A 23857-nucleotide genomic window follows, 5' to 3' on the forward strand; every position below is an offset into this window, starting at 1 on the left:
ACCCAGGAGACCACACTCTAAGAAACTTAAAGCTAGTTTAACTTTTTATATGCAGGAATAATGAAGTCCCCAAAAGTAATTTATAGTGATTCTGCTATATTTATAAAAGTAATTTATAGTAATTCAGAAAAGTAATTCTGCTATTCTGAGAAGGGGACAGTGGAAACTAGGGTTCTTCTATTACTACCAGCCCAGGGTCATGTTATTATGTTTTCCCAAGCAAAGCAGGTAACATCTTCATTTAAAAGATACCGAAGCTGAGGCAGGGAGACCGGAAGATGCTTGGTCACCACTACCACCTAGTGGTGGCCACCTGCTGTGTCAGGATTAGGACTCAGAGCTTCCCACTTCTTTTTATTGGGCCTCATCATTCCCTCATCTCCTGCGGTCAGGCCTGGTGCCCCTGGGTCTAGGCTAACCAAACTCCAGAAATCTGGCAGAGGAGTCAAGGATGCATTAAAATGTAAGATTACAAATATGGACACAGGGTCACATTTGTGCTGTTTGTTGAGTGGTGCATTAAGTGCTGTAAGAGACAGATGGTAGATAGTGAAGTTGCTCAGTCCTGTCCAACTCTTTGCGACCCCATCTTTGCGACCCCATGGACAGTAGCCAACCAGGCTCCTCCGTCCATGAGATTTTCCAGGCAAGAATACTGGAGTGGATTGCCATTTCCTTCTCCAGAATACTGGAGTGGGTTGCCATTTCCTTCTCCAAGGGATACTGGGTTGCCATTTCCTGCTCCAAGGGATCTTCCCGACCCAAGGATCGAACCCGGGTCTCCCGCATTGTGGGCAGATGCTTTACCATCTGAGCCACTGAGGAAGTCCAGTTGGGTAAGAGACAGAAACCTTCCTCAAGACAGATGGAGTGAGGGAAAGCCTCATAGAAGAGGTAAAGTTTGAACTGGGGGGGAGATGGGGGGCCTTGGAGGCCAGGAGGTAAATGGAGAAAGCAAATGGACAGAGCAGTAGTAGTGGTAGCAGATATAAATTTGACCACAGTAACTTCATGAGCCAGACAAAAATGTCTGTAAACAAACCCAGATGAACCATCCAGAACATGTTTCATTCACATTAAGCTACTGCATATCTGACTATAAATGATTATAAATGCTAGATAATTAATTAAAAAAAAAAGACTGGAACCAGAAGAGGATAAAAATGCCCCAATTGGTGGGAACTGGGCAGTTTGAAAGAGAAAAAGAGGGACCTTAGATGAAAGGCCAGAGGATGATTAAGAAGGAGTGGTACCTGTTGGTGTTGAGTCTGAACCTCACCTCCCCACCCCTGGATTATTGTGTCCTGACTTCCTTCCTATCTCTGCTCCCCACTCTAGCATTCAATCTAAAGTGCCTGTTTAATTTTCCTATACTCCTTTTCCACCCAGCACTCTCCTGTTCAAAATGTTCCGCGGCTCTGCATTATCATTACAGCAAAATCTAAATGTGCCAGTTGGTCCCTTAAATCCTGCCGCAATATAGCACCAATCCACTTTTCCAGTGTCATTTCCTAAACACTCCTCACTGGGACCCTCATCAGATTAATTAGCTCAGGCATCCAAACACACCGAGGACTGTCTTTTTCCCCGCCTCACATTTTAACATTTCTGAAATTGGTCAGAACTTCTCTCTACCTGTTCCAGCTACATTGCTTCTGCATTGAGGAAAAACTCACTTATCTTGTTGTCCTTAGTGAGCATCCTTTGCCACTATTCGTTCCTCCCAGAAAAATCATGACACGTGGCACTTACTGTGTTTCTTCCTCTCTTTTGGCACCAGGTCATATAACAACCCCAAAGTGCTGTTACTGATGTTCATCAAACAATTGTAAGGTGTTTTTTTTTTTTAATTGACAGCTCATAAATGATAAAAACCTTAAAATAGTAAATTGAGTATCCAATGGGAAAAAAGCAAGTACTATTAATAGACTCTTCAGAAACTGCTACATATATACTAGCAGACATGTAACACATCAACTCATTTAAAAACTTAAATTGTGGTAAAATATATATAACGTAGAGTTTACCATCCTAAAGATTTAAACTTTATTTACTTACTTATTTTTGGCTGTGCCGGGTCTTCTTTGCAGGCGGGGGCTCTTCCAGTTGCAGTGCCGGGCTTCTCACTGCAGTGGCTTCTCTTGCTGTGTGGCACAGACTCTAGGGCGCAAGGGCTTCAGTAGTTGTGACTCCTGGACTCTAGAACATAGGTTCAGTAGTTGGGGTGCATGGGCTTAGTTGCTCCACGGCATGTGGGATATTCCTGGATCAGGGATGGAACCATTGTCTCTTTCATTGGTGGGTGGATTCTTTTTCCCATGAGCCACCAGGGAAACCCCCATCCTAACCATTTTTAAGTGTATATAGTTCAGTAGCATTAAGTACATTCACATTGTTATCAACCAATCTCTAGAACTTTTTCATCTTCCCAAACTGAAACTGTATTCCATACCCATTAAACAACTCTGCATTTCGCCCTTGTCCCTCTGGCACCCACCATTTTCCTTTCTGTTTCTGAGTTTGAATAATCTAGGTACCTCACATAATTGGAATTATACAGTGTTTGTCTTTCTGTAACTGGTGTACACAGCATAAAGTCCTCCAGGTTCATCCATGCTGTAGCATGTGTCAGAATTTCCTTCCTTTTTAAAACTGAATACTATGCCATTGTATGTATTGACCACATTTTGCTGATCTATTCATCCATCAGTGGATACATGGGTTGATTCTATCATTTAATTATTATGAATAACACTTTATGAACATAGGTGTACAATTATCTCTTCGTGATCTTGCTTTCAATTTTTTTGGATATATAAACCCAGAGATGAAATTGCCAACTCATATTATACCAGTTCATTTTAATGTGAAATTTTCACATTCACTATTCTCCAGGCTGCTCTTTTTGTTTAATAGTATGACTAGCGCGTCTCTCCACATAAGCTTTTTCATATGCACGTTGTTCTTCCTAATGACCGCACAGTATTCCACTATATACATTTCCTGTGATTTATGTCTCTGAGAACCAGTTGAGAGACATTTAGTTGTTTCCAATGTATAATTAATAGTGCTGCTGTAAACATCTTAATACATATTTCCTTAGATATTTCTATATACACGGAGAAGGCAATGGCACCCCACTCCAGTACTCTTGCCTGGAAAATCCCATGGATGGAGGAGCCTGGTAGGCTGCAGTCCATGGGGTCTCAAAGAGTCAGACACGACTGAGCGACTTCACTTTCACGCACTGAAGGAAATGGCAACCCACTCCAGTGTTCTTGCCTGGAGAATCCCAGGGACGGGGGAGCCTGGTGGGCTGCCGTCTATGGGGTCGCACAGAGTCGGACATGACTGAAGCGACTTAGCAGCAGCAGCAGCAGCATATACATATTTCTATAGATAGATATACTCCAGACACGTGCAAGGAAATATGTATGCATGCCTAAGTCAAGGCTATGTTGTTTTTTTTTTTTCATTTTGATAGACATTGTCAAAAGACCCCTAAATGTATGCATGCCTGAGTCAAGGCTATAGGTTGTTTGTTTGTTTTCATTTTGATAGACATTGTCAAAATACACCTAAATGAACACACAGATTTTACACTCCCATCCCGTGGATGTCAGTGGCAAATCTTTAAAAAGTTCTATTTTTTTTTTTTTTTAGCAGAAACAATTTACCAGGAAGCCTCACACATCTTAACATCAGATATATAAGTTCTGGAGATTTGTTAAGTTGCTGTCACTATTCCATAGGCTTGCTTACCCTGACTATTTCAACTCATGCCCTAATGTTTACTTTTAATGAATGAGGATCCTGACTTCCTTGCTAGGAGCTAAGATCCTCAAGAGAGGACATAATTTACCATAACCATCCTCACCTCCACAATTAGATTTTTGCCCGGAACATACCAGAACTTGTTACATTATACATAGAATCAATGGCAGTTTCTAAGTGCTAAATGAAGAGATCTTAAGCCTTTTTTTTTTTTTTTTCTATTTTTCTTGTGTAGCTATTGTAAGTGAAATAACTGGAATCACTCAATTCTAACATCAGCAATAATACCAGTCATTAATATTAATTTTTGAAAACATACAATGAAACAGGTATTATCTTAAAATACTTGACATGTGTCACCTCATTCAATGCTCACCAAATGACTATGTGCTCTTCTTATCTGTATCTTATGTAAGGAGAAACTGAGGCACAGTGAGGTTAACTGACCTGCCCAAGGTCACCTGAAAAGCAGCAGGTTTCCACAGAGAATTCTGGTTTCATTTTAATTGCCCAATCTATGCTTTTTATCCCTGCAACATGTACAATTTAACAAACCCAATTTATCATCAATATATTGATCCATGACACCTCTTCCATTGCCCATGGAGCTGTCTGAAACTTTAATGCGGGTATAGGTTGCAGTAAGCGGAGGTTTCCTCATTTGGGGTAAGATCCCTATTTTTAGAGATGTTGTCTTTCAGAAAGTGGTTATTATTTCCCAAATTCCTGTTGCTCCCAACCATAGATACATTTATGAAAGAAGATTTTTTTCTTTTCTAGATAAAGATCATAACTTCCTTCAAATTATAAACTTGACATGCACAAGAGCCCCAAAGAAGAATTCCACTTATTTTTACTAAGACCTGTTTGTGAAACCCACATTTTAGAAAATGATAAACATGATAAGACTAACACTATTCTGAACTTTCATAAAAGAGTCTTATCAAATTTTAGAACTTGAAAGGGGCTTGGTTACAGTGATACTTGGTTACAAGCCACTTGGTTACAAGCAATATTTTTCCAGGCGCATCTAGTTGTCCATGGAAATAGATAGAATCCATATGGATACATGGCATTCGTATTCAGTTTTTAGCCTGTGAAAAAATGGACAGGAAATCATAATTAGAAAAAAAGAAAAAGGAAGTTCAACTTCATACAGTAGAAAGGAAGCATATGTAAATCATTACCCGCCCTAAGAGGCAGAATACGGAAGACTGAAGAATTGGTGCTTTTGAACTGTGGTGCTGGAGAAGACGCTTGCGAGTCCCTTGGACAGCAAGGTGATCAAACCAATCAGTCCTAAAGGAAATAACCCTGAATATTTGTTGGAAGGACTGATGTTGAAGCTGAAGCCCCAGTATTTTGGCCATCTGATGTGAAAAGCCAACTCACTGGAAAAGATCCTAATGTTGGGAAAGATTGAAGGCAGGAGGAGAGGGGGTGACAGAGGATGAGATAGTTGGATGACATCATCATCTCAATGGGCACGAGTCTGAGCAAACTCTGGGAGATGGTGAAGGACGGGGAAGTTTGGCGTGCTGCAGTCCATGGGGTCCATGGGGTCACAAAGAGTCAGACACAACTTACTGACTGAACAACAAAAAGAGGCAACACAGCACAGCTTCATAAAGAATTGATATAAATTCACCGTTGCAGACCCACAGTAGGCTAACAGGAACCAGAATGTGTGTGTGTGTGTGTGTGTGTGTGTGTGTGTGTGTTGGGGTTGGTGGGGAAAGTTCAAAGAGAGGCGGCAGAGTTTGCACTAATCTTTGAGAGAACTGTGCTGTTCTCTTCCTGCTTGTCCCTTGGTACAGTCATCATCCATCAGAGTGCAATGATGGTTTAGGGGAGTGTGACTTCGAACTCAAATGCTCATGCTCTCACCAAGCCCATGTGCTACCCATGGTACCATCTACCCCAACAGAGTACCCAGGCTCCATTCAGTGGAGCTGCTACTCACATGCATAGATAGCCAAGAGCATACCTTTTTCTTCTTTTTATGAGTACTACTAGATTTCTTGCTGTTTTTCCAAATAGATCTGAAGGTGTCTGAAGAGATCTGGGGAGTGACTGTAATTTTTAAAACTGGCAGTTTACCTGAGAGGAGGAAGAACATAATAGTGATGGGTAGGCTATTTCACAATTCCATGATGGACTGAGTCTTAGCATTCTGAGCAGGGCATTCTCCCACATTTTATTAACTGGGCAACTTCCCTTTTACCTAATATCTTTTCCTTATATCTCCTTGATGTGAGTGATCATAATAATTTCTGTAATAACTTCTTGTACTAGTCCTTTCTTTTTCTATTCCACTGTCATATCCTTTACCTGGATCAATCTAGTTGCCTTCTAACTAGTCCTCCTAACCTCAGACTTCCACAATCCCAAGTCCATCCTGGACCCAGGTTCCAGATTAATCATCCAAAAGCAAAATTCTGATCTTTTAGTTCATCAGCTCTGATAACATTATTGACTCTCCATCTTTAGCAGGTATCTCTGGTTTGTGCTTGCCAAGCCTCCACTGTGGCTTCTTGCTGGAACAGAACATTGAGTTTCCTTTGGGGTTCCACTCCCTGCCCTCCAGGGTTGGGTATATAACTCAGACCTGGCTGATTCATGCATTTCTTCTCCCTGGCAGTGACTGGTCAATGGGTGTCCATGTAACTTGTGGTGGTCCAATGAATGTGAAGAGAAAGGATCTTTCTTAAGATTAAACAGGCAGAATGTAAACTCCTAGCTTGTGCTTCCCTACTTGCCACTGTGCAGAAAGAATCTGCCTAAGAATAAAGTCAACCTAGAAGCAGGACTTTCAGGAGGTGGGAGTAGACGGCATCATTTGAATCCCTGATTCTAAGGGAAACTGTTCAGTTCAGTTCAGTTCAGTCGCTCAGTCGTGTCTGACTCTTTGCGACCCCATGAATCGCAGCACACCAGGCCTCCCTGTCCATCACCAACTCCTGGAGTTCACTCAGACTCACGTCCATTGAGTCAGTGATGCCATCCAGCCATCTCATCCTCTGTCGTCCCCTTCTCCTCCTGCCCCCAATCCCTCCCAGCATCAGAGTCTTTTCCAATGAGTCAACTCTTCGCATGAGGTGGCCAAAGTACTGGAATTTCAGCTTTAGCATCATTCCTTCCAAAGAAATCCCAGGGCTGATCTCCTTCAGAATGGACTGGTTGGATCTCCTTGCAGTCCAGGGGACTCTCAAGAGTCTTCTCCAACACCACAATTCAAAAGCATCAATTCTTCGGCGCTCAGCCTTCTTCACAATCCAACTCTCACATCCATTACATGACCACTGGAAAAACCATAGCCTTGACTAGACAGACCTTTGTTGGCAAAGTAATGTCTCTGCTTTTGAATATGCTATCTAGGTTGGTCATAACTTTCCTTCTAAGGAGTAAGCGTCTTTTAATTTCATGGCTGCAGTCACCATCTGCAGTGATTTTGGAGCCCCAAAAATAAAGTCTGACACTGTTTCCACTGTTTCCCCATCTATTTCCCATGAAGTGATGGGACCGGATGCCATGATCTTCGTTTTCTGAATGTTGAGCTTTAAGCCAACTTTTTCACTCTCCTCGTTCACCTTCTTCAAGAGGCTTTTTAGTTCCTCTTCACTTTCTGCCATAAGGGTGGTGTCATCTGCATATCTGAGGTGATTGATATTTCTCCCGGCAATCTTGATTCCAGCTTGTGCTTCTTCCAGCCCAGCGTTTCTCATGATGTACTCTGCATAGAAGTTAAATAAGCAGGGTGACAATATACAGCCTTGACATACTCCTTTTCCTATTTGGAACCAATCTGTTGTTCCATATCCAGTTGTAACTGTTGCTTCCTGACCTGCATACAGATTTCCCAAGAGGCAGGTCAGGTGGTCTGGTATTCCCATCTCTTTCAAAATTTCCCACAGTTTATTGTGATCCACACAGTCAAAGGCTTTGGCATAGTCAATAATGCAGAAATAGATGTTTTTCTGGAACTCTCTTGCTTTTTCAATGATCTTTTTATTCATAACAAGCCCCTTCTTACCACGGGCTGGGGCTATGTTAATAAAGTGACTTTCAGAAATTCCCTAAAGAGTGGGACTGCTTGCCAAGGGAACCAACCTGGAATGGAGGTTTGGAACTTTCAGTCTCTGATTTCCAGGGAGGGGAGAGAGGCTGGCACTTAATGGCCAATGACTGGCCATTGGTTAATGGCCACCAACAGCCAACGATTTAACCAACCATGCCTATGTGATTCGGAGAAGCAATGGCACCCCACTCCAGTACTCTTGCTTGGAAAACCCCATGGGTGGAGGAGCCTGGTAGGCTGCAGTCCATGGGGTTGTGAAGAGTCGGACACGACTGAAATGACTTAGCAGCAGCAGCAGCAGCCTGTGTGATGAAGCCTTCGTAAGAACCAAAAGGATGAGGTTCAGAGAGTGTCTAAGTTGGGGAAACAATGCTTCCATGTGTCTCTGTGCTGGGTCCCAGACTCCAGGAGGACAGAAGCTCCTTTGGGACCTCATCCTGTGTACATCTTCAGCTGGCTGAAGATTCATAGCCTTTAATGTCCTTTGCAATAAACTGACAATTGGTGAGTAAACTGGTTTCCTGTATCCTAATTGAACCTAAGGAGGGGCTCGTGAGAGACTCTGATTTATAGTCAGTTGGTCAGAAGTACAAGTAACAAGGGGCTTCCCAGGTGGCACTAGTGGTAAAGAACCCGCCTGCCAATGCAGGAGACATAAGAGACAAGGGTTCTATCCTTGGGTCGGGACGATCCCCTGGAGGAGGACACGGCAACCCACTCCAGTATTCTTGCCTGGAGAATCCCCATGGACAGAGGAGCCTGGCAGGCTACAGTCCACAGGGTCACAAAGAGTTGGACACAACTGAAGTGAATTAGCATGGAAGCACGGCACACAAGTAACCACCTGGATATGAACTGAGGTTGAAACTTGAAGCTGGCTGTAAAAGTGTGGGATGAGGTCAGGCTGGGTACAGTAAAGGGTGGTGGAGGGCAAGGGGCTTGGAGCTGTAAGACAATATGGTTTATAATTTCAGGACTTGGAAAGGGCCAGAACCTGGGTCACTGAGGGTCTGGGTGGTAAAAATGTGGCTGGGAGAGAAAGGAGTCAGTATCCTAGCTGGATGATTTCCCCTGGTGATCGATGGTTATCAGTACTTGGTGTGCTAGGGAGTCCTTTCATCCCATGGCTCATACAAAAAATCAGGGTGTGTGTTAATGTGGTGGAGGTCTGCTCTGATGCTCCACAGTGGGGTTGGTCCAGGACAAAATCTAAGGTAATCATCTTTCAGGGGCATGCCTATATTGGGAGAGCATGCAGTAGCCCCTTGTTTTTCCTAGGTCTATTTTAAAATTAAATTAATTGATTTAAACTGAGTAATTTAAAAATTAAAGTCAATTTAAAATTTAATTATTAAAAGATTAATTAATTTTGCTGTGTTGAGTTTTAGTTGTGGCTTTCGGGGTCTTCCTTGTGCCAAGTGGGATCTTTTGTTGCGGTGCACAGACCCTCTAGTTGTGGCATGGGGTCTTGGTTGCACTGTGGCACGTGGGATCATAGTTCCCCAACCAGGGATCCAACCTGAGTCCCCTGTATTGGAAGGTAGATTCTTATCCATGGGACCACCAGGGAAGTCCCTTCTTGGGTCCACTTTTGGCCCAGGTGTGTGTCTTCTACGTTCCCTCGTAGAGCAGCAGGTTATACAGATGCAAGTCTGCTAGTTGACTCAAGGGGCCATGCCGAATGTCTAATAAAGAGCCTGGTTTCTCTCACTTGGGCCACTCTGAAGGGGTCACTGGCTTCAAAGGCCTTTGACAAAGGACTGGCTGACTGATCTATAGCAATCTAAAAGAGTGAGGCAAAGACAGCCACCTCCCTGCTTGATCTCTTTTCTCCTCTTCTAAAAGAACTCATTTTTTTTTTAAGTGTAACAATGTGCCCAGCTATAAAAAAAATCTATTTTCCAGTCCTCCTTGGCATTAAGGGTGGGCATGTGACATACTTCTCACCAACTAAACATAAGCCAAACTATCCTGGGAATTTCAGAGATTTTCCTCATATAGGTGCCCACAATTTTTCCTTGTCCTTTCCTTCTTCTGTTGTGGGATAGAAATGGGAGGCTACTGGTGAAGCAGCCACTTTGCAACCATGAGGATAAACCATGAGGATAACCTTGCTGAGGTTAATGGTGACAAAAGAGAGGGAACCTGGGATGTGAATGACATGGTGGAGTGTCTCTTACCTCCCCAGTCTTCCTCTACCTTATTAGACCACTGTAGCTGGTTCTTTTCCACACAGCCAAGTATCATCTCAATAGGTGTGAATCATAGTCATGGAGAGAAACAAAGCTCAGAGTTGAAAAGAAAGAAACAGGATAGGTCCAAAGTAGAGGAAAACAAGGTCTTCAATAGGAAAAAAGGTCCAAAGTCTTGATCACTGAGAAAGGCAGGAAGAGTGTGGGATTCGTGGCTCTGGCTGAAAGGAGTTTCGGGGGTTGGAGACCATTTAAAATGGGGCCAACAGTATGGTTTGGGGGCCAGCCTGAAGCCTCAGAATGTTGGTGTAGCAACCAAACCCACAAAAGACTGTCATGTTCCCTGAACATACTTTCGGTCATCAATTTCTTCTCCTTGTAAAGTTCTACCCATTCTTCAATGCTCAAAGTCCTTAGCAGAAGCTGAGATGACTTAAGATAGTATTAGATACTGAGATGGAATTATATAATGGTGACTGGCATGGTGAGAAAGCTATGCCCTGCTCAATTCTCTAAAAATATTTCAATCAAAATAATGCATGCTGCTGCTAAGTCGCTTCAGTCGTGTCCGACTCTGTGCGACCCCATAGACGGCAGCCCACCAGGCTCCCCCGTCCCTGGGATTCTCCAGGCAAGAACACTGGAGTGGGTTGCCATTTCCTTCTCCAATGCATGAAAGGGAAAAGTGAAAGTGAAGTCGCTCAGTCGTGTCCGACTCTTAGCGATCCCATGGACTGCAGCCCACCAGGCTCCTCCATCCATGGGATTCTCCAGGCAAGAGTACTGGAGTGGGGCGCCATTGCCTATTTGAAATAGTCCCCTTAATTTCTTTTATTTCTCACATAACTATCATTATTTCTTTCAAAATACTTAAGCATTTTCAATCCCCTATTAATTCAGTTTTTAATGCAATATTCCCCCTTTTTAAAGTCCTCCATTTTTCTGACCTAAACCATCATCTGGGACTCCCTTTTCTACACTTCTTCTGATTTCTGGATTCTGTATTCTTTGTCTATGTGAATTCCCTCACTTTGCTCAAGTATATTCTCTGGAAGCTTTCTGAGAATGGATACAGAGGAGGTACAGAGTTTGAGTCCTTTCAAGCTATAGACATCTCTAGTTTCCACTCACACTTGGTAAGGAGTTAGGAATGTGTAGAGTTCTCACAGAGTCGTCATGGCAGGGCTCCTTTGCCTCTAGTTTTCAGTTACGAAGTCTATGATTTTCCTGACTTCCAGTCCTTTGTATGCAATCTTTCTTTCTCTTTTTATATACTGTTGTGTGTGCTAGTCGCTCAGTCGTGTCCAACTCTTTGCGACCCCATGGTCTGTCCATGGAGTTCTCTAGGCAAGGATACTGAAGTGGGTTGCCATTCCCTTCTCCAGGGGATCTTCCTGACCCAGGGATCGAACCTGGGTCTCCTGCACTACAGGCAGATTCTTTACCAGCTGAGCTAGCAGGGAAGCCCCGTACGTTGTTAGGATCTACCTTTTATTCCTAGCATTCTGAAAGCCATGATTGTCATGCACTGTGCTGAGCACTCAGTGGGCTTTTTCAATATGCAGATTTATGTCCCTTGGTTCTGGGAAAGTTCTTGGTTTATTCCTTTGATAATTCCCTTCCCTCACTTCTTTCTTTTCTTTTTGAAATTATGAGTTAGCTACTGGTGCTCTTAGACTGATCCTCTTGCTCATATTTTCTCACCAATTTTTCATCTCCCTATCTTTTGCTCTACTTTTGAAGACTTTCTTGACTTCGTTTTTCAACATTTGTTTGAAGTTTTTATTTTCACTTCTAATAACCTAATTTTTTTCCTAATCTTTTTTCATAGCATCCTGTTCTTGTTTTATAGATGCATGATCTTCTGTTTAACTGAGAGTGTTTTAACTTATTTCTTTTTAAAGTTTTTCACATAGTCTCTATATCTTCAGGGCTCTTTTATTCTCTTTGTTTCAGGCACGGTTTCCTGTGTTGGAGAATTGCTTCATGTCTCTGGAGATTCTGAGATTTCTGTTCACAGTGAAGCAAGAGGCATCCAAAGGCTGATGGGAAGCTCCTGTGTATGTGCAGGGCTGCTTTGAATGGTGAGGGAGTGGCCAGCTCTCAGCATCTGGAGTTCCTTTCTCTGGGGCTGTTCAGTTTTTCAAAGAATACCCCAGTCTTCTACATGACTATCAGCCTTCTGGAAGCAAGGCAGACAAAGATATCTTGGGTGAAAAGAAAGGCTGAATCCAAGATGTTCAATGTGTAGAATTTTCCTTACTCCTCCTATTTCTAGCTTCTCATCTAAAGCTCATTGCTGGGTGTCCTGGGTCTGCTGAAAGGCTGTTTCATTTTTCCAGAGAAAACTCCCTAAGTGTTTTCTTTGCTTCTACTCTTGCCTCCCCCGGAATCTGTTTCAATTTAGAGCTGGAATGATCCTGTTAAAACTCAGCTTAAAATTCTCAGGTGCTTTTCCGTCTCAACAGAGTTAAAAAAAAAGTTCTCGTAATTGTCTAGAAGGCCCCCCACCCTCCACACTTACTTCTTGGAATTTTTACCTTATTACCTTCCTGTTCTCTCTCACCCCATTCCAGCCCTGCTGGCTGCCTTTCTGGCACTGGAACACACCAGGTAGCCTCCTGCTTTATGACCACTGTGCTTGCTATTCATTTACCTGGAATGCGCATCTCACAGATACTTACATGGCTGGCTCCCTTCCTCCTTTGGGTCTTTATTCAAATGTCCCTTTTCCCTGGCAGCCTCCAGCCCCTGACATATACACACTATCTCCTTTTCTTGCTTTATTTTTCTTTGAAATATAATCTCTATATGATACACAATCATATGTATTTTCCTTCTTTGTGAAGTAGCTGATTTAATGTCTGTTATTCTCCACTAGGAAGTAAGCCTCATGGAGGCAGGAATTCATTGCTCAATTACCAGCATTTAGAATAGGGCCTGGCACACAAAAAGCATTTAATAAATGTATGTGAAAGAAATAAGTATGAATAAATAAACAAAGTGATCCTGAAGTATTCTTTTCAGGATTAGTCAAAAAACAGTGCTGTAAGATGTGGATTGAGACTTGTCTTTCTGTTAAATTTTTTTTTTAAACACATAAAGTTGATGTTTCTGAGGAAACATCGTTATTGTGTATATTCCATCGTTAAAATAGGTCATTAAAAACTCCTTGGCTGGTAAATAAATAGCCTTAGGCTATTAATTTGGATTTCATGAGAGAAGGAGAATTAGAATTAAAAATTAGCATAATAACTTATTAATTATAAGAACACAGAAGCAATCAGAAGAACATTAGTTCTCTAACCAGTAATATTACTAATTGCTTTTAATGTTTAAAATGATGTCATATTAGGGCTAAATGTCAAGATATTTTCCCGGTAGAATCCAACCAAGTAACCTTGGTTTGAAGGGTCTTTTCTGGTATTCAAACTAACAAATCTGATTGAACTGCTCCAGCAGAAATATCTCATAATTATTTGGTTCAAAATATGAATGCATTCAAACTATTCATATGTATTACCACATTTGGGAAAAGCGGATTTCTTGAACTAGAAGGGACATTTTAACGCTTTCTAAATGACTATTTTCAGGCAGGTATTTCATGATCATCTTCCTACTTATGCAAATTGAACCATTTACCAGGCAAGCACCATGTTTTGCAGCTCCAAATACGCGCTCAGTGATAATTATTTGCCATCAGCCATCTGAGACCACCCATCATGAGCACCCACTGCAGCCTTATAATGTCTCTGGTGCAGTGTGGAATGAGAAAGCTGCTACAGTGCCAAGAAAAACCAAATGAAATCATTGACCTGCCTTCTGTTTATTGAGCCTAAATTAAAGTTAAATTTAAGTTAATTTTAACAGAATAAATCTGTTTAGTTTAAATTCAACTTAAATGGACTAGGAAGTAGATGTTCTGTTTCTCTAAAAATAAAGGGAGGATCTTAAAATCCTGGAATCATTTGATTGTTAAATGGCAATGCAGTAATTTCAGTTTAAAGATGACAGTGGGAAAAAAAAGTGACAGTGAAGTAAACAGTAATATTATAATTCTCTCTAAAGCTGCCAGTGTTAAAAAAAAAAAAAATCTGCAGTGTGAAATTATGCCATGCCTCTAATAAGACTTTTACTATAGAAATGATAGAAGACTGGATGCTTATATCATTTCATTCTCTCCACATAATCTACCAGATAGTGTACCAAGATGTGTCCCGTGTTTTACTAACACTGAGTTTGGATTTTCAAATGTGTCTATGCTGTCTTTCATTGAGCTTTATTGAAAACGACCTTTCTTTGTACACACTGCTATTTTTACAATGGATAACCAATAAAAACCTACTGTATAGCACATGGAACTCTGCTCAATGTTATGTGCCAGCCTGGATGGGAGGGAGCTTTGGGGGAGAATGGACACATATACATGTATGGCTGAGTCCCTTCACTGTTCATCTGAAGCTATCACAACATTGCTAATAGGCTATACCCCAGTACAAAATGTTTTGGTGTTACAAAATAAATAGATAAATAAAATTTAAAAATAAAATAAAATGACCTTTCCTCATTTTTCCACCAGCAGTAAGAGTGGCTATCATTAATTCTGGACATGCGTATTGTGAAGGAGAGGACAGGTGTGGCCAGTACTAAACAGCTGGTTCCATATGTGAGCCTCTCACTTTCAAAGGATTTTGGTTGTTGCTTAGTGGCCCAGTCACGTCCAACTCTTTGTGACTCTATGGACTGCAGCCCACCAGGCCTCCCTGTCCCTCACCATCTCCCGAAATTTGCCTAAGTTCATGTCCATTGCATTGGTGATGCCATCCAGCCATCTCATCCTCTGATGCCCTCTTCTCCTTTTGCCCTCAATCTTCCCCAGCATCAGGGACTTTTCCAATGAATCAGCTGTTTGCAGCAGATGACCAAAATATTGGAGTTTCAGCTTCAGCATCAGTTCTTCCAATGAGTATTCAGGGTTGATTTCCCTTAAGACTGACTGGTTTGATCTCCGTGCCATCCAAGGAGCTCTCAGGAGTCTTCTCCAGCACCATAGTTCAAAGGCATCAATTCTTTGGCATTCTGCCTTCTTTATGGTCTAGTTCTCACAACTGTACATGACCACTGGGAAGACCATAGCCTTGACTATACAGACCTTTGTCGGTAGAGTAACGTGTCTGCTTTTCAATATACTGTCTAGGTTTTTCATAGCTATCCTGCCAAGAAGCAAATGTCTTCTGATTTCATGGCTGCAGTCAGCATCTGCAGTGATCATAGAGCCCAAGAAGAGGAAATCTGTCACTACTTCCACCTTTTCCCCCTCTATTTGCCATGAAGTAACCGGGCTGGATGCCATGATCTTAGTTTTTTTCATATTTAGTTTTAAGCTGGCTCTTTCACTTTCCTCCTTCACCCTCATCAAGGGCTCTTTAGTCCCTCCTAGTTTTCTGCCATTAGAGTGGTATCATCCCCATATCTGAAGTTGTTGATGTTTCTCCTGTCTGTCTTGATCAGATCAGATCAGATCAGATCAGTTGCTCAGTCGTATCCGACTCTTCTCGATCCCATGAATCGCAGCACACCAGGCCTCCCTGTCCATCACCAACTCCCAGAGTTCACTGAAACTCACGTCCATCAAGTCAGTGATGCCATCCAGCCATCTTATCCTCTGTCGTCCCCTTCTCCTCCTGCCCCCAATCCCTCCCAGTATCAGAGTCTTTTCCAATGAGTCAATTCTTCGCATGAGGTGGCCAAAGGACTGGAGTTTAAGCTTTAGCATCATTCCTTCCAAAGAAATCCCAGGGCTGATCTCCTTTAGAATGGACTGGTTGGATCTCCTTGCAGTCCAAGGGACTCTCAAGAGTCTTCTCCAACACCACAGTTCAAAAGCATCAGTTCTTCGGTGCTCAGCCTTCTTCACAGTCCAACTCTCACATCCATACATGACCACTGGAAAAACCATAGCCTTGACTAGATGGACCTTTGTTGGCAAAGTAATGTCTCTGCTTTTGAATATGCTGTCTAGGTTGGTCATAACTTTCCTTCCAAGGAGTAAGTGTCTTTTAATTTCATGGCTGCAATCACCATCTGCAGTGATTTTGGAGGCCAAAAAAATAAAGTCAGCCACTGTTTCCACTGTTTCCCCATCTATTTCCCATGAAGTGGTGGGACTGGATGCCATGATCTTCGTTTTCTGAATGTTCAGCTTTAAGCCAACTTTTTCACTCTCCACTTTCACTTTCATCAAGAGGCTTTTGAGTTCCTCTTCACTTTCTGCCATAAGGGTGGTGTCATCTGCATATCTGAGATTATTGATATTTCTCCCGGCAATCTTGATTCCAGCTTGTGTTTCTTCCAGTCCAGCGTTTCTCATGATGTACGCTGCATAGAAGTTAAATAAACAGGGTGACAATATACAGCCTTGACGAACTCCTTTTCCTATTTGGAACCAGTCTGTTGTTCCATATCCAGTTGTAACTGTTGCTTCCTGACCTGCATACATATTTCTCAAGAGGCAAGTCAGGTGGTCTGGTATTCCCATCTCTTGAAGAATTTTCCACAGTTTATTGTGATCCACACAGTCAAAGGCTTTGGCATAGTCAATAAAGCAGAAATAGATGTTTTTCTGGAACTCTCTTGCTTTTTCTATGATCCAGCGGATGTTGGCAATTTGATCTCTGGTTCCTCTGCCTTTTCTAAATCCACCTTAACATCTGGAAGTTCACGGTTCACATATTACCGAAGCCTGGCTTGGAGAATTTTGAGCATTACTTTACTAGCGTGTGAGATGAGTGCAATTGTGTGGTAGTTTGAGCATTCTTTGGCATTGCCTTTCTTTGGGACTGGAATGAAAACTGACCTTTTCCAGTCCTGTGGCACTGCTGAGTTTTCCAAATTTGCTGGCACATTGAGTGCAGCACTTTCACAGCATCATCTTTCAGGATTTGGAATAGCTCAACTGGAATTCCATCACCTCCACTAGCTTTGTTCGTAGTGATGCTTTCTAAGGCCCACTTGACTTCACATTCCAGGATGTCTGGCTCTAGGTCAGTGATCACACCACCGTGATTATCTGGGTCGTGAAGATCTTTTTTGTACAGTTCTTCTGCGTATTCTTGCCATCTCTTCTTAATATCTTCTGCTTCTGTTAGGTCCATACCATTTCTGTCCTTTATCGAGCTCATTTTTGCATGAAATGTTCCTTTGGTATCTCTGGTTTTCTTGAAGAGATCCCTAGTCTTTCCTATTCTGTTGTTTTCCTCTATTTCTTCGCATTGATTGCTGTTCTTCAGCTTTCTTATCTCTTCTTGCTATTCTTTGGAACTCTGCATTCAGATGCTTATATCTTTCCTTTTCTCCTTTGCTTTTCGCTTCTCTTCTTTTCACAGCTATTTGTAAGGCCTCCCCAGACAGCCATTTTGCTTTTTTGCATTTCTTTTCTATGGGAATGGTCTTGATCCCTGTCTCCTGTACAATGTCACGAACCTCATTCCATAGTTCATCAGGCACTCTATCTATCAGATCTAGGCCCTTAAATCTATTTCTCACTTCCACTGTATAATCATAAGGGATTTGATTTAGGTCATACCTGAATGGTCTAGTGGTTTTCCCTACTTTCTTCAATTTAAGTCTGAATTTGGCAATAAGGAGTTCATGGTCTGAGCCCCAGTCAGCTCCTGGTCTTGTTTTTGCTGACTGTATAGAGCTTCTCCATCTTTGGCTGCGAAGAATAGAATCAATCTGATTTCGGTGTTGACCATCTGGTGATGTCCATGTATAGAGTCTTCTCTTGTGTTGTTGGAAGAGGGTGTTTGTTATGACCAGTGCATTTTCTTGGCAAAACTCTATTAGTCTTTGCCCTGCTTCATTCCATATTCCAAGGCCAAATTTGCCTGTTACTCCAGGTGTTTCTTAACTTCCTACTTTTGCATTCCAGTCCCCTATAATGAAAAGGACATCTTTTTTGGGTATTAGTTCTAAAAGGTCTTGTAGGTCTTCATAGAACCATTCAACTTCAGCTTCTTCAGTGTTACTGGTTGGGGCATAGACTTGGATTACTGTGATATTGAATGGTTTGCCTTGGAAACGAACAGAGACCATGAACAGTATGAAAAGGAAAAATGATAGGATACTGAAAGAGAAACTCCCCAGGTCAGTAGGTGCCCATTATGCTACTGGAGATCAGTGGAGAAATAACTCCAGAAAGAATGAAGGGATGGAGCCAAAGCAAAAACAATACCCAGCTGTGGATGTGACTGGTGATAGAAGCAAGGTCCGATGCTGTAAAGAGCAATATTGCATAGGAACCTGGAATGTCAGGTCCATGAATCAAGGCAAATTGGAAGTGGTCAAACAAGAGATGACAAGAGTAAATGTCGACATTCTAGGAATCAGCGAACTGAAATAGACTGGAATGGGTGAATTTAACTCAGATGACCATTATATCTACTACTGTGGTCAGGAATCCCTCAGAAGAAATGGAGTGGCCATCATGGTCAACAAAAGAGTCCGAAATGCAGTACTTGGATGCAATCTCAAAAATGACAGAATGATCTCTGTTCGTTTCCAAGGCAAACCATTCAGTATCACAATAATCCAAGTCTATGCCCCAACCAGTAACGCTGAAGAAGCTGAAGTTGAACGGTCCAGCCTGGCATTTCTCATGATGTGCTCAGCATATAGGTTAAATAAACAGGGTGACAGCAGACAGCTCTGTCATACTCGTTTCTCAATCTTGAACCAGTCAGTTGTTCCAACAGGGTTCTAACTGTTGCTTGTTGACTCCCATACAGGTTTCTCAGGAGATGGGTGAGGTGGTCTGATATTCCCATCTCTTTTAGAGCTTTCCACAATTTATTATGATCCACACAGTTAAAGGCTTTGGCATAGTCAATGACAGAGACGCAGATGTTTTTCTGGAATTCCCTAGCTTTCTTTCTCTATGATCCAGCAAATGTTGGCAATTTGATCTCTGGTTCCTCTGCCTTTTCTAAACCTTGTTTGGACATCTGGAATTTCTTGGTTTGCATAAAGCTGAAGCCTAGCATGCAAGATTTTAAACACAACCTTACTAGCATGGGAGATGAGTGCAATTGTCTGATGGTTAGAACATTCGTTAGTACTACCCTTCTTGGGAAATTGGGATAAAGATTAACCTTTTCCAGTCCTTTTCCAGGCCAGACCCAGTGGCCACTGCTGGGTCTTCCAGATTTGCTAACATAATGAATGCAACACCTTGATGACATCATCCATTATGGTTTTGAAGAGTTCTGCTGGAATTTCATTGCATCCACTAGCTTTATCAACAGCAATGCTTCCTAAGGCCTACTTGACTTCACTCTCCACAATGTCTGGCTCTAGATTACAAAAGGATTACATGATAAAAAAATACCCTTAATGCTCTCTCTGTACCTATCACACTTGAGCCATTCTTTGATGATCCAGGAAGCATATCAGAATCTTATGAGGGCTGTTACTTTAGTTTTCCAGTTGATACCTGGAGAAATCTTTGCAGGTCAGGTTGGGAGAAAGAATAGAGAACAGGAGACAGGTCCTCAGAGAATAGGTGAAGATAAGAGTTCAGGGCTTCCCTGATGACTCAGTTGGTAAAGAATCTGTCTGCAATGCGGGAGACCCAGGTTCGATCCCTGGGGAAGATCCCCTTTGGTATTCTTGTCTGGAGAATTCATGGACAGAGGAGCCTGGTGGGCTACAGTACATGGGGTCGCAAAGAGTCAGACACGACTGAGTGACTAACACTTTCACTTTTCAAGAGCACAGGAGAAAAGAAAGAGCAACAGCAAAAATTTCATTTCAACAACATTTATCACCTAGATCAAAGCCTACATATCACATCCTAAGAGCACTAGAACTTAATGCAAATCACAGGCCACACAATGGTGGCCAGCCTGTGACAGTGATCCTGGTCATCACTTAGCTCCAGCCAGTTGTTCAGTGGAAAAAGTGGAGCAAGTTGTGAGTAGTGCAGCATTTGGGGAGGAGTGGATGTGGACAGGTGAAGGGGAACACAAACTGAAAACACCTACCTGTCTTTCTGGCTCTCAGTGCTTCAAGTAGGTCAACAGCAGCCTTTTCTCCCAGGACATTGTTTCCAAGGTCAATCTCCTTTAAGTGGACAGAGTATTTGATCAGGCTGACCAGAGAAAGTGACAAAACAAAATGGTGTTGTACCAAGCATGGTTACGCAAAGAAACGCAATCCAGTTATTTTGGAGTATGCTCTTTTTTCTTTTTTTTTTTAAGGTCCTCTCCACCGCCCCTCCCCTCCCTCCCAAAGATGCGGCACTGACCCGATTTGAAACTGAAGACATCCTGAATACAGTTTCCCCCCCAATTTAATCTCTCTAGTTTGGGTGTCTCTCCTAAGTAAGCTGGTACGATAAGGATTTTAGCTGCCTTAAATATTCCATGCATTTATTTATTCAAAAGATATGGCGTGTTATTGCACAGTGCTTCTCAGTCTTTTAGATTTTACACACCAGTAAAACGTCAGATAACTGGGAGGTGGGGAGACAGACAAACCTCACTTGGGCAACTTTTGGTAGGTCTAATAACTTTCACCTAGTAACACTATAGAAGAACATATATTTTTATATAAAATTAGGAAGAGTACAGTCTCACAATAGAGGATTTTTAAATTGAGTTTTAAAAAACGTTTATTGATTTGGTTGTGTTGGGTCTTAGTTGCGGCATGCAGGGTCTTCCGTTGAGGCACAGAGGCCCTAGTTGTGGTGCGTGGGTTCGGTCCTTGCAGCGCGTGGGCTCTCTGGTTGTGGAACGTGGGCTCCAGAGCACATGGCTCAGTAGCTGCAGCGCATGGCTTTAGCTGCTGTGTAGCCTGTGGGATCTTAGCTCTCCCACCAGGGGCTGAACCTGTATCCCCAGCATTGCAAGGTGGATTCCTAACCACTGGACCACCAGGGAAGCCCCCAAGGTTAGCTTTTTAAATGAAGTAAGTTTAGCTTTATGGAAAATGAACACTCTACCTATCTTTATTTTTCTAGTTTCTTTGAGGATCATTGAAACTTCATTCATTTCCTGGCCTTGGCCTGCCAAATGGACTTAGGGAATCTCTGGCATTGTAAGTGGGCATGGAATCTGGGTGAGGTCCTAGGTTCTGAAGTCCTAGGCTCTGGATCAGCTTTTATGTTTTGTCAACTCTGTGATCATGGGCAGGCCACAAGCCATGTTGGGTCTTATCTTCCTCATCTGTAAATTTGGCCTCAAAAGGGTGAGTTTGCCTATTTCACAAGGTTGTGGAAAAATAGAACGAAGCCATTTTTATGAAAGCATTTGCAAAATGCAATACCAATGATGCTATTAATTCTGAGTGTATAGTTACTAAGTGCACATTAAGTGCCTGACATTGCAGGGACTAAAAGCAATTTAACACATGTTCTTGGGACTTCCCTGGTATTCTGGTGAATAGGAATCCCCTTCAGCTGCCAATGCAGGGAACACAGGTTTGACCCCTGGTCCAGGAAGATTCCACACACCATGGAGCAACTAAACCCATGTGCCACAACTACTGAGCCTGTGCTCTGCAACCACAGAAGCCACCATGGGGAGAAGCCTGCACGCTCCAACCAGAGAGTAGTTCCCGCTTGCTGTAACCTGAGAAAGCAGGAAGGAAGACCCAGGGCAGCCAAACATAAATAAATAAGTAAATAAATAAAATAAAAACAACCCATGGCCTGTGCTCTGAAAGAAATTATCATAACTATCAATAAAACAATTTTAAGCCTTTACCATGTGCTGGGGATATGAAATTTCGGTTAGGGTCAGTAGTGAATACAAGGCCATTCTCTTGCTACCCACAATTTCTATTGATTGAGGAGCCAGAATTCAAAGCCAGGACTGAATGGTCTTGCCAGACTCTGCCTCTCGATCTCACTCCCAAGGAAACAGTCTGCCTAATCAGGACTTGACAAGCTTTGGCTTCCTGAACTGCCTGACTATGTCCAATTCCTTCAGAGAAGATGAGGGAGAGCTGGGATGCTTCAAGGAGGAAACGGAGAAAGAGAAGCACCAAAGGAGAATGGAGGGTGTTGAAGACAAATTTTACAACTCAACCATTCTATATCTAGGTCTGATTCCGGATGCCATGGATTTAACCACTATGCTTTGGATTTACGGAGCATTCACTATGCATCAGATATGATCATGGCCACCCACATGTTTAAGTACTGTGCTTGGCACAATGGGGCGTTCCAAGGGTATGAGTGGGGCTGAAAGCCAGCCAAGGTCTGTTTGCCAAGTCCTGGGCATGAAGCATAGACCTGGAAGGGATAACTTCCTCTGACTCACTGGTGAGAGGAAGTGCCTTTTAATTCCTCTACCCAAAGGGGCACTTTTTCTAACTCATATAGAGGTGCTAGTTGGAGCCTTAGGCACTACATTTAGCACCTCATATATGATCTCATTTACCCTACAACAATCTCTTTAGTTAGAGATTGTTATTATCCCCGATTTTACAAATGAGGGACTGAAATACAGAGAAGTTATTTAACTTGCCTGAGATTAAATTGTGACACAGGGATGTGAACGTAGGCAGTTTGCTTGAAAATAACCATGAAGTATGACTCAAATATACCAAGGAAATGTTTGAATTTTCATTAGTTCTTAATATTTACAGTTTGATTAAATATTAAAAATAATAACCATGAAGTATGATTCAAATATACCAAGAAAATGTTTTAATTTTCAGTAGCTCTTAATATTTGCAGTTTAAAAAAGACAACAAAGAGATCTAAGTATTTAGTGTCAGAACTAAAAAAAACAAAAAGATGCAAAAGGAATTCCTGGTCCTGGTGCACATTGTTAAGTTGTATTTATAACCCTGTCACACACGGCCAGCAGCTGCACAGGACCCTGTGCTCAGAAGGGCTCCTCACTTGGTTAAGTGCTCTGTCATCCTCTTGAAATGCTTAATAATATTTGAACAAGGGCCCATGAGTTTCCATTTGCATGGGGTCCCTACCAATTCTGTAGTCAGTTCCTGTTGTCACGTTTAGTGTGGTCAGAGAAGAAGGTAAAATCTGACAGTCAGCGTTAAGTAATTATATTGTTCTGTCAGCCCTATAGACCACTGTTACAGGAATCCTGGTCAGAGGGAGGTGTGGTTCATGAGATGGGGAACCAGCAGGGTTCCTGCACCCAAACCAGCATTTGAGTTTCTGCCTTGAAGTCAAATCCTCTGATACTGCCTTTTGGGGTAGGCTTAAGCAGCAGAGTTAGGTAAAGACTCATCACACACAAAAGGCATATCTCTTGACCCTGTATCAGCTAATCTGAAGGTGAGGCTAGACCCAGGTGCTACCAAGGGTGCATAGTGCCAGGAGGCAGGCAGTTGGTTAGTGCCCCACGATCTCCATCACCAAATCTTACCCCAATATAAATGCATATGCATAAGCCACCCCAAGTAAACATTTAATTAAGCAGACCCATGGAGCTGATTTTGCTAGCAGGCCCCCTCACAAGTCCCTTGCCTCCTCATTCATCCACTGAGCTCCTCCTTTGTAAATCCTCAGGACATTCAATGATAAAAGGTGAGGAGCCATAAATCTGTTCTCCAAAGTGCTCCTGGAGCCTGTTTGCTCATCCTCCAACTTGGTCTACAGCTGGCCCAGAACTGGACTTGCCAGAGTGCGGGTGGAGGGTTGTGAAGATGGTGCTTCTACTTCCAGGGCATCAGCCTGTCAGAACTCATAGAGGTGAAGAAGGAAAATGAGTGTTAGACCTGCAGATGTAGAAATATGGAGGGGAGCTATCCTTGAGGTGAATATGCAGCTCATTTC

The 23857-nt window shown here is 42.4% G+C and overlaps 1 protein-coding gene across 5 annotated transcripts in view; it reads right to left on the reverse strand.

Moving 5' to 3' along the window:
- Positions 1-2841: 2841 nt before the first annotated feature.
- The window catches only part of LOC109564601 (uncharacterized), a 62550-nt gene continuing 41534 nt past the window's right edge, over positions 2842-23857 (reverse strand). For all 5 annotated transcript variants that reach the window (XM_070793875.1, XM_070793878.1, XM_070793868.1 and 2 more), the window contains 3 exons: positions 20088-20194; positions 5762-5874; positions 2842-4868 (listed from right to left, as the gene is read on the reverse strand). In XM_070793875.1, the coding sequence (XP_070649976.1) occupies positions 4857-4868; positions 5762-5874; positions 20088-20194 (232 nt within the window). In that variant the 3' untranslated portion in view covers positions 2842-4856. The remainder of the gene's footprint in view (positions 4869-5761; positions 5875-20087; positions 20195-23857) is intronic.

This window comes from Bos indicus, chromosome 1 (genome assembly GCF_029378745.1).
Source record: "Bos indicus isolate NIAB-ARS_2022 breed Sahiwal x Tharparkar chromosome 1, NIAB-ARS_B.indTharparkar_mat_pri_1.0, whole genome shotgun sequence".
Lineage (NCBI taxonomy): Eukaryota > Metazoa > Chordata > Mammalia > Artiodactyla > Bovidae > Bos > Bos indicus.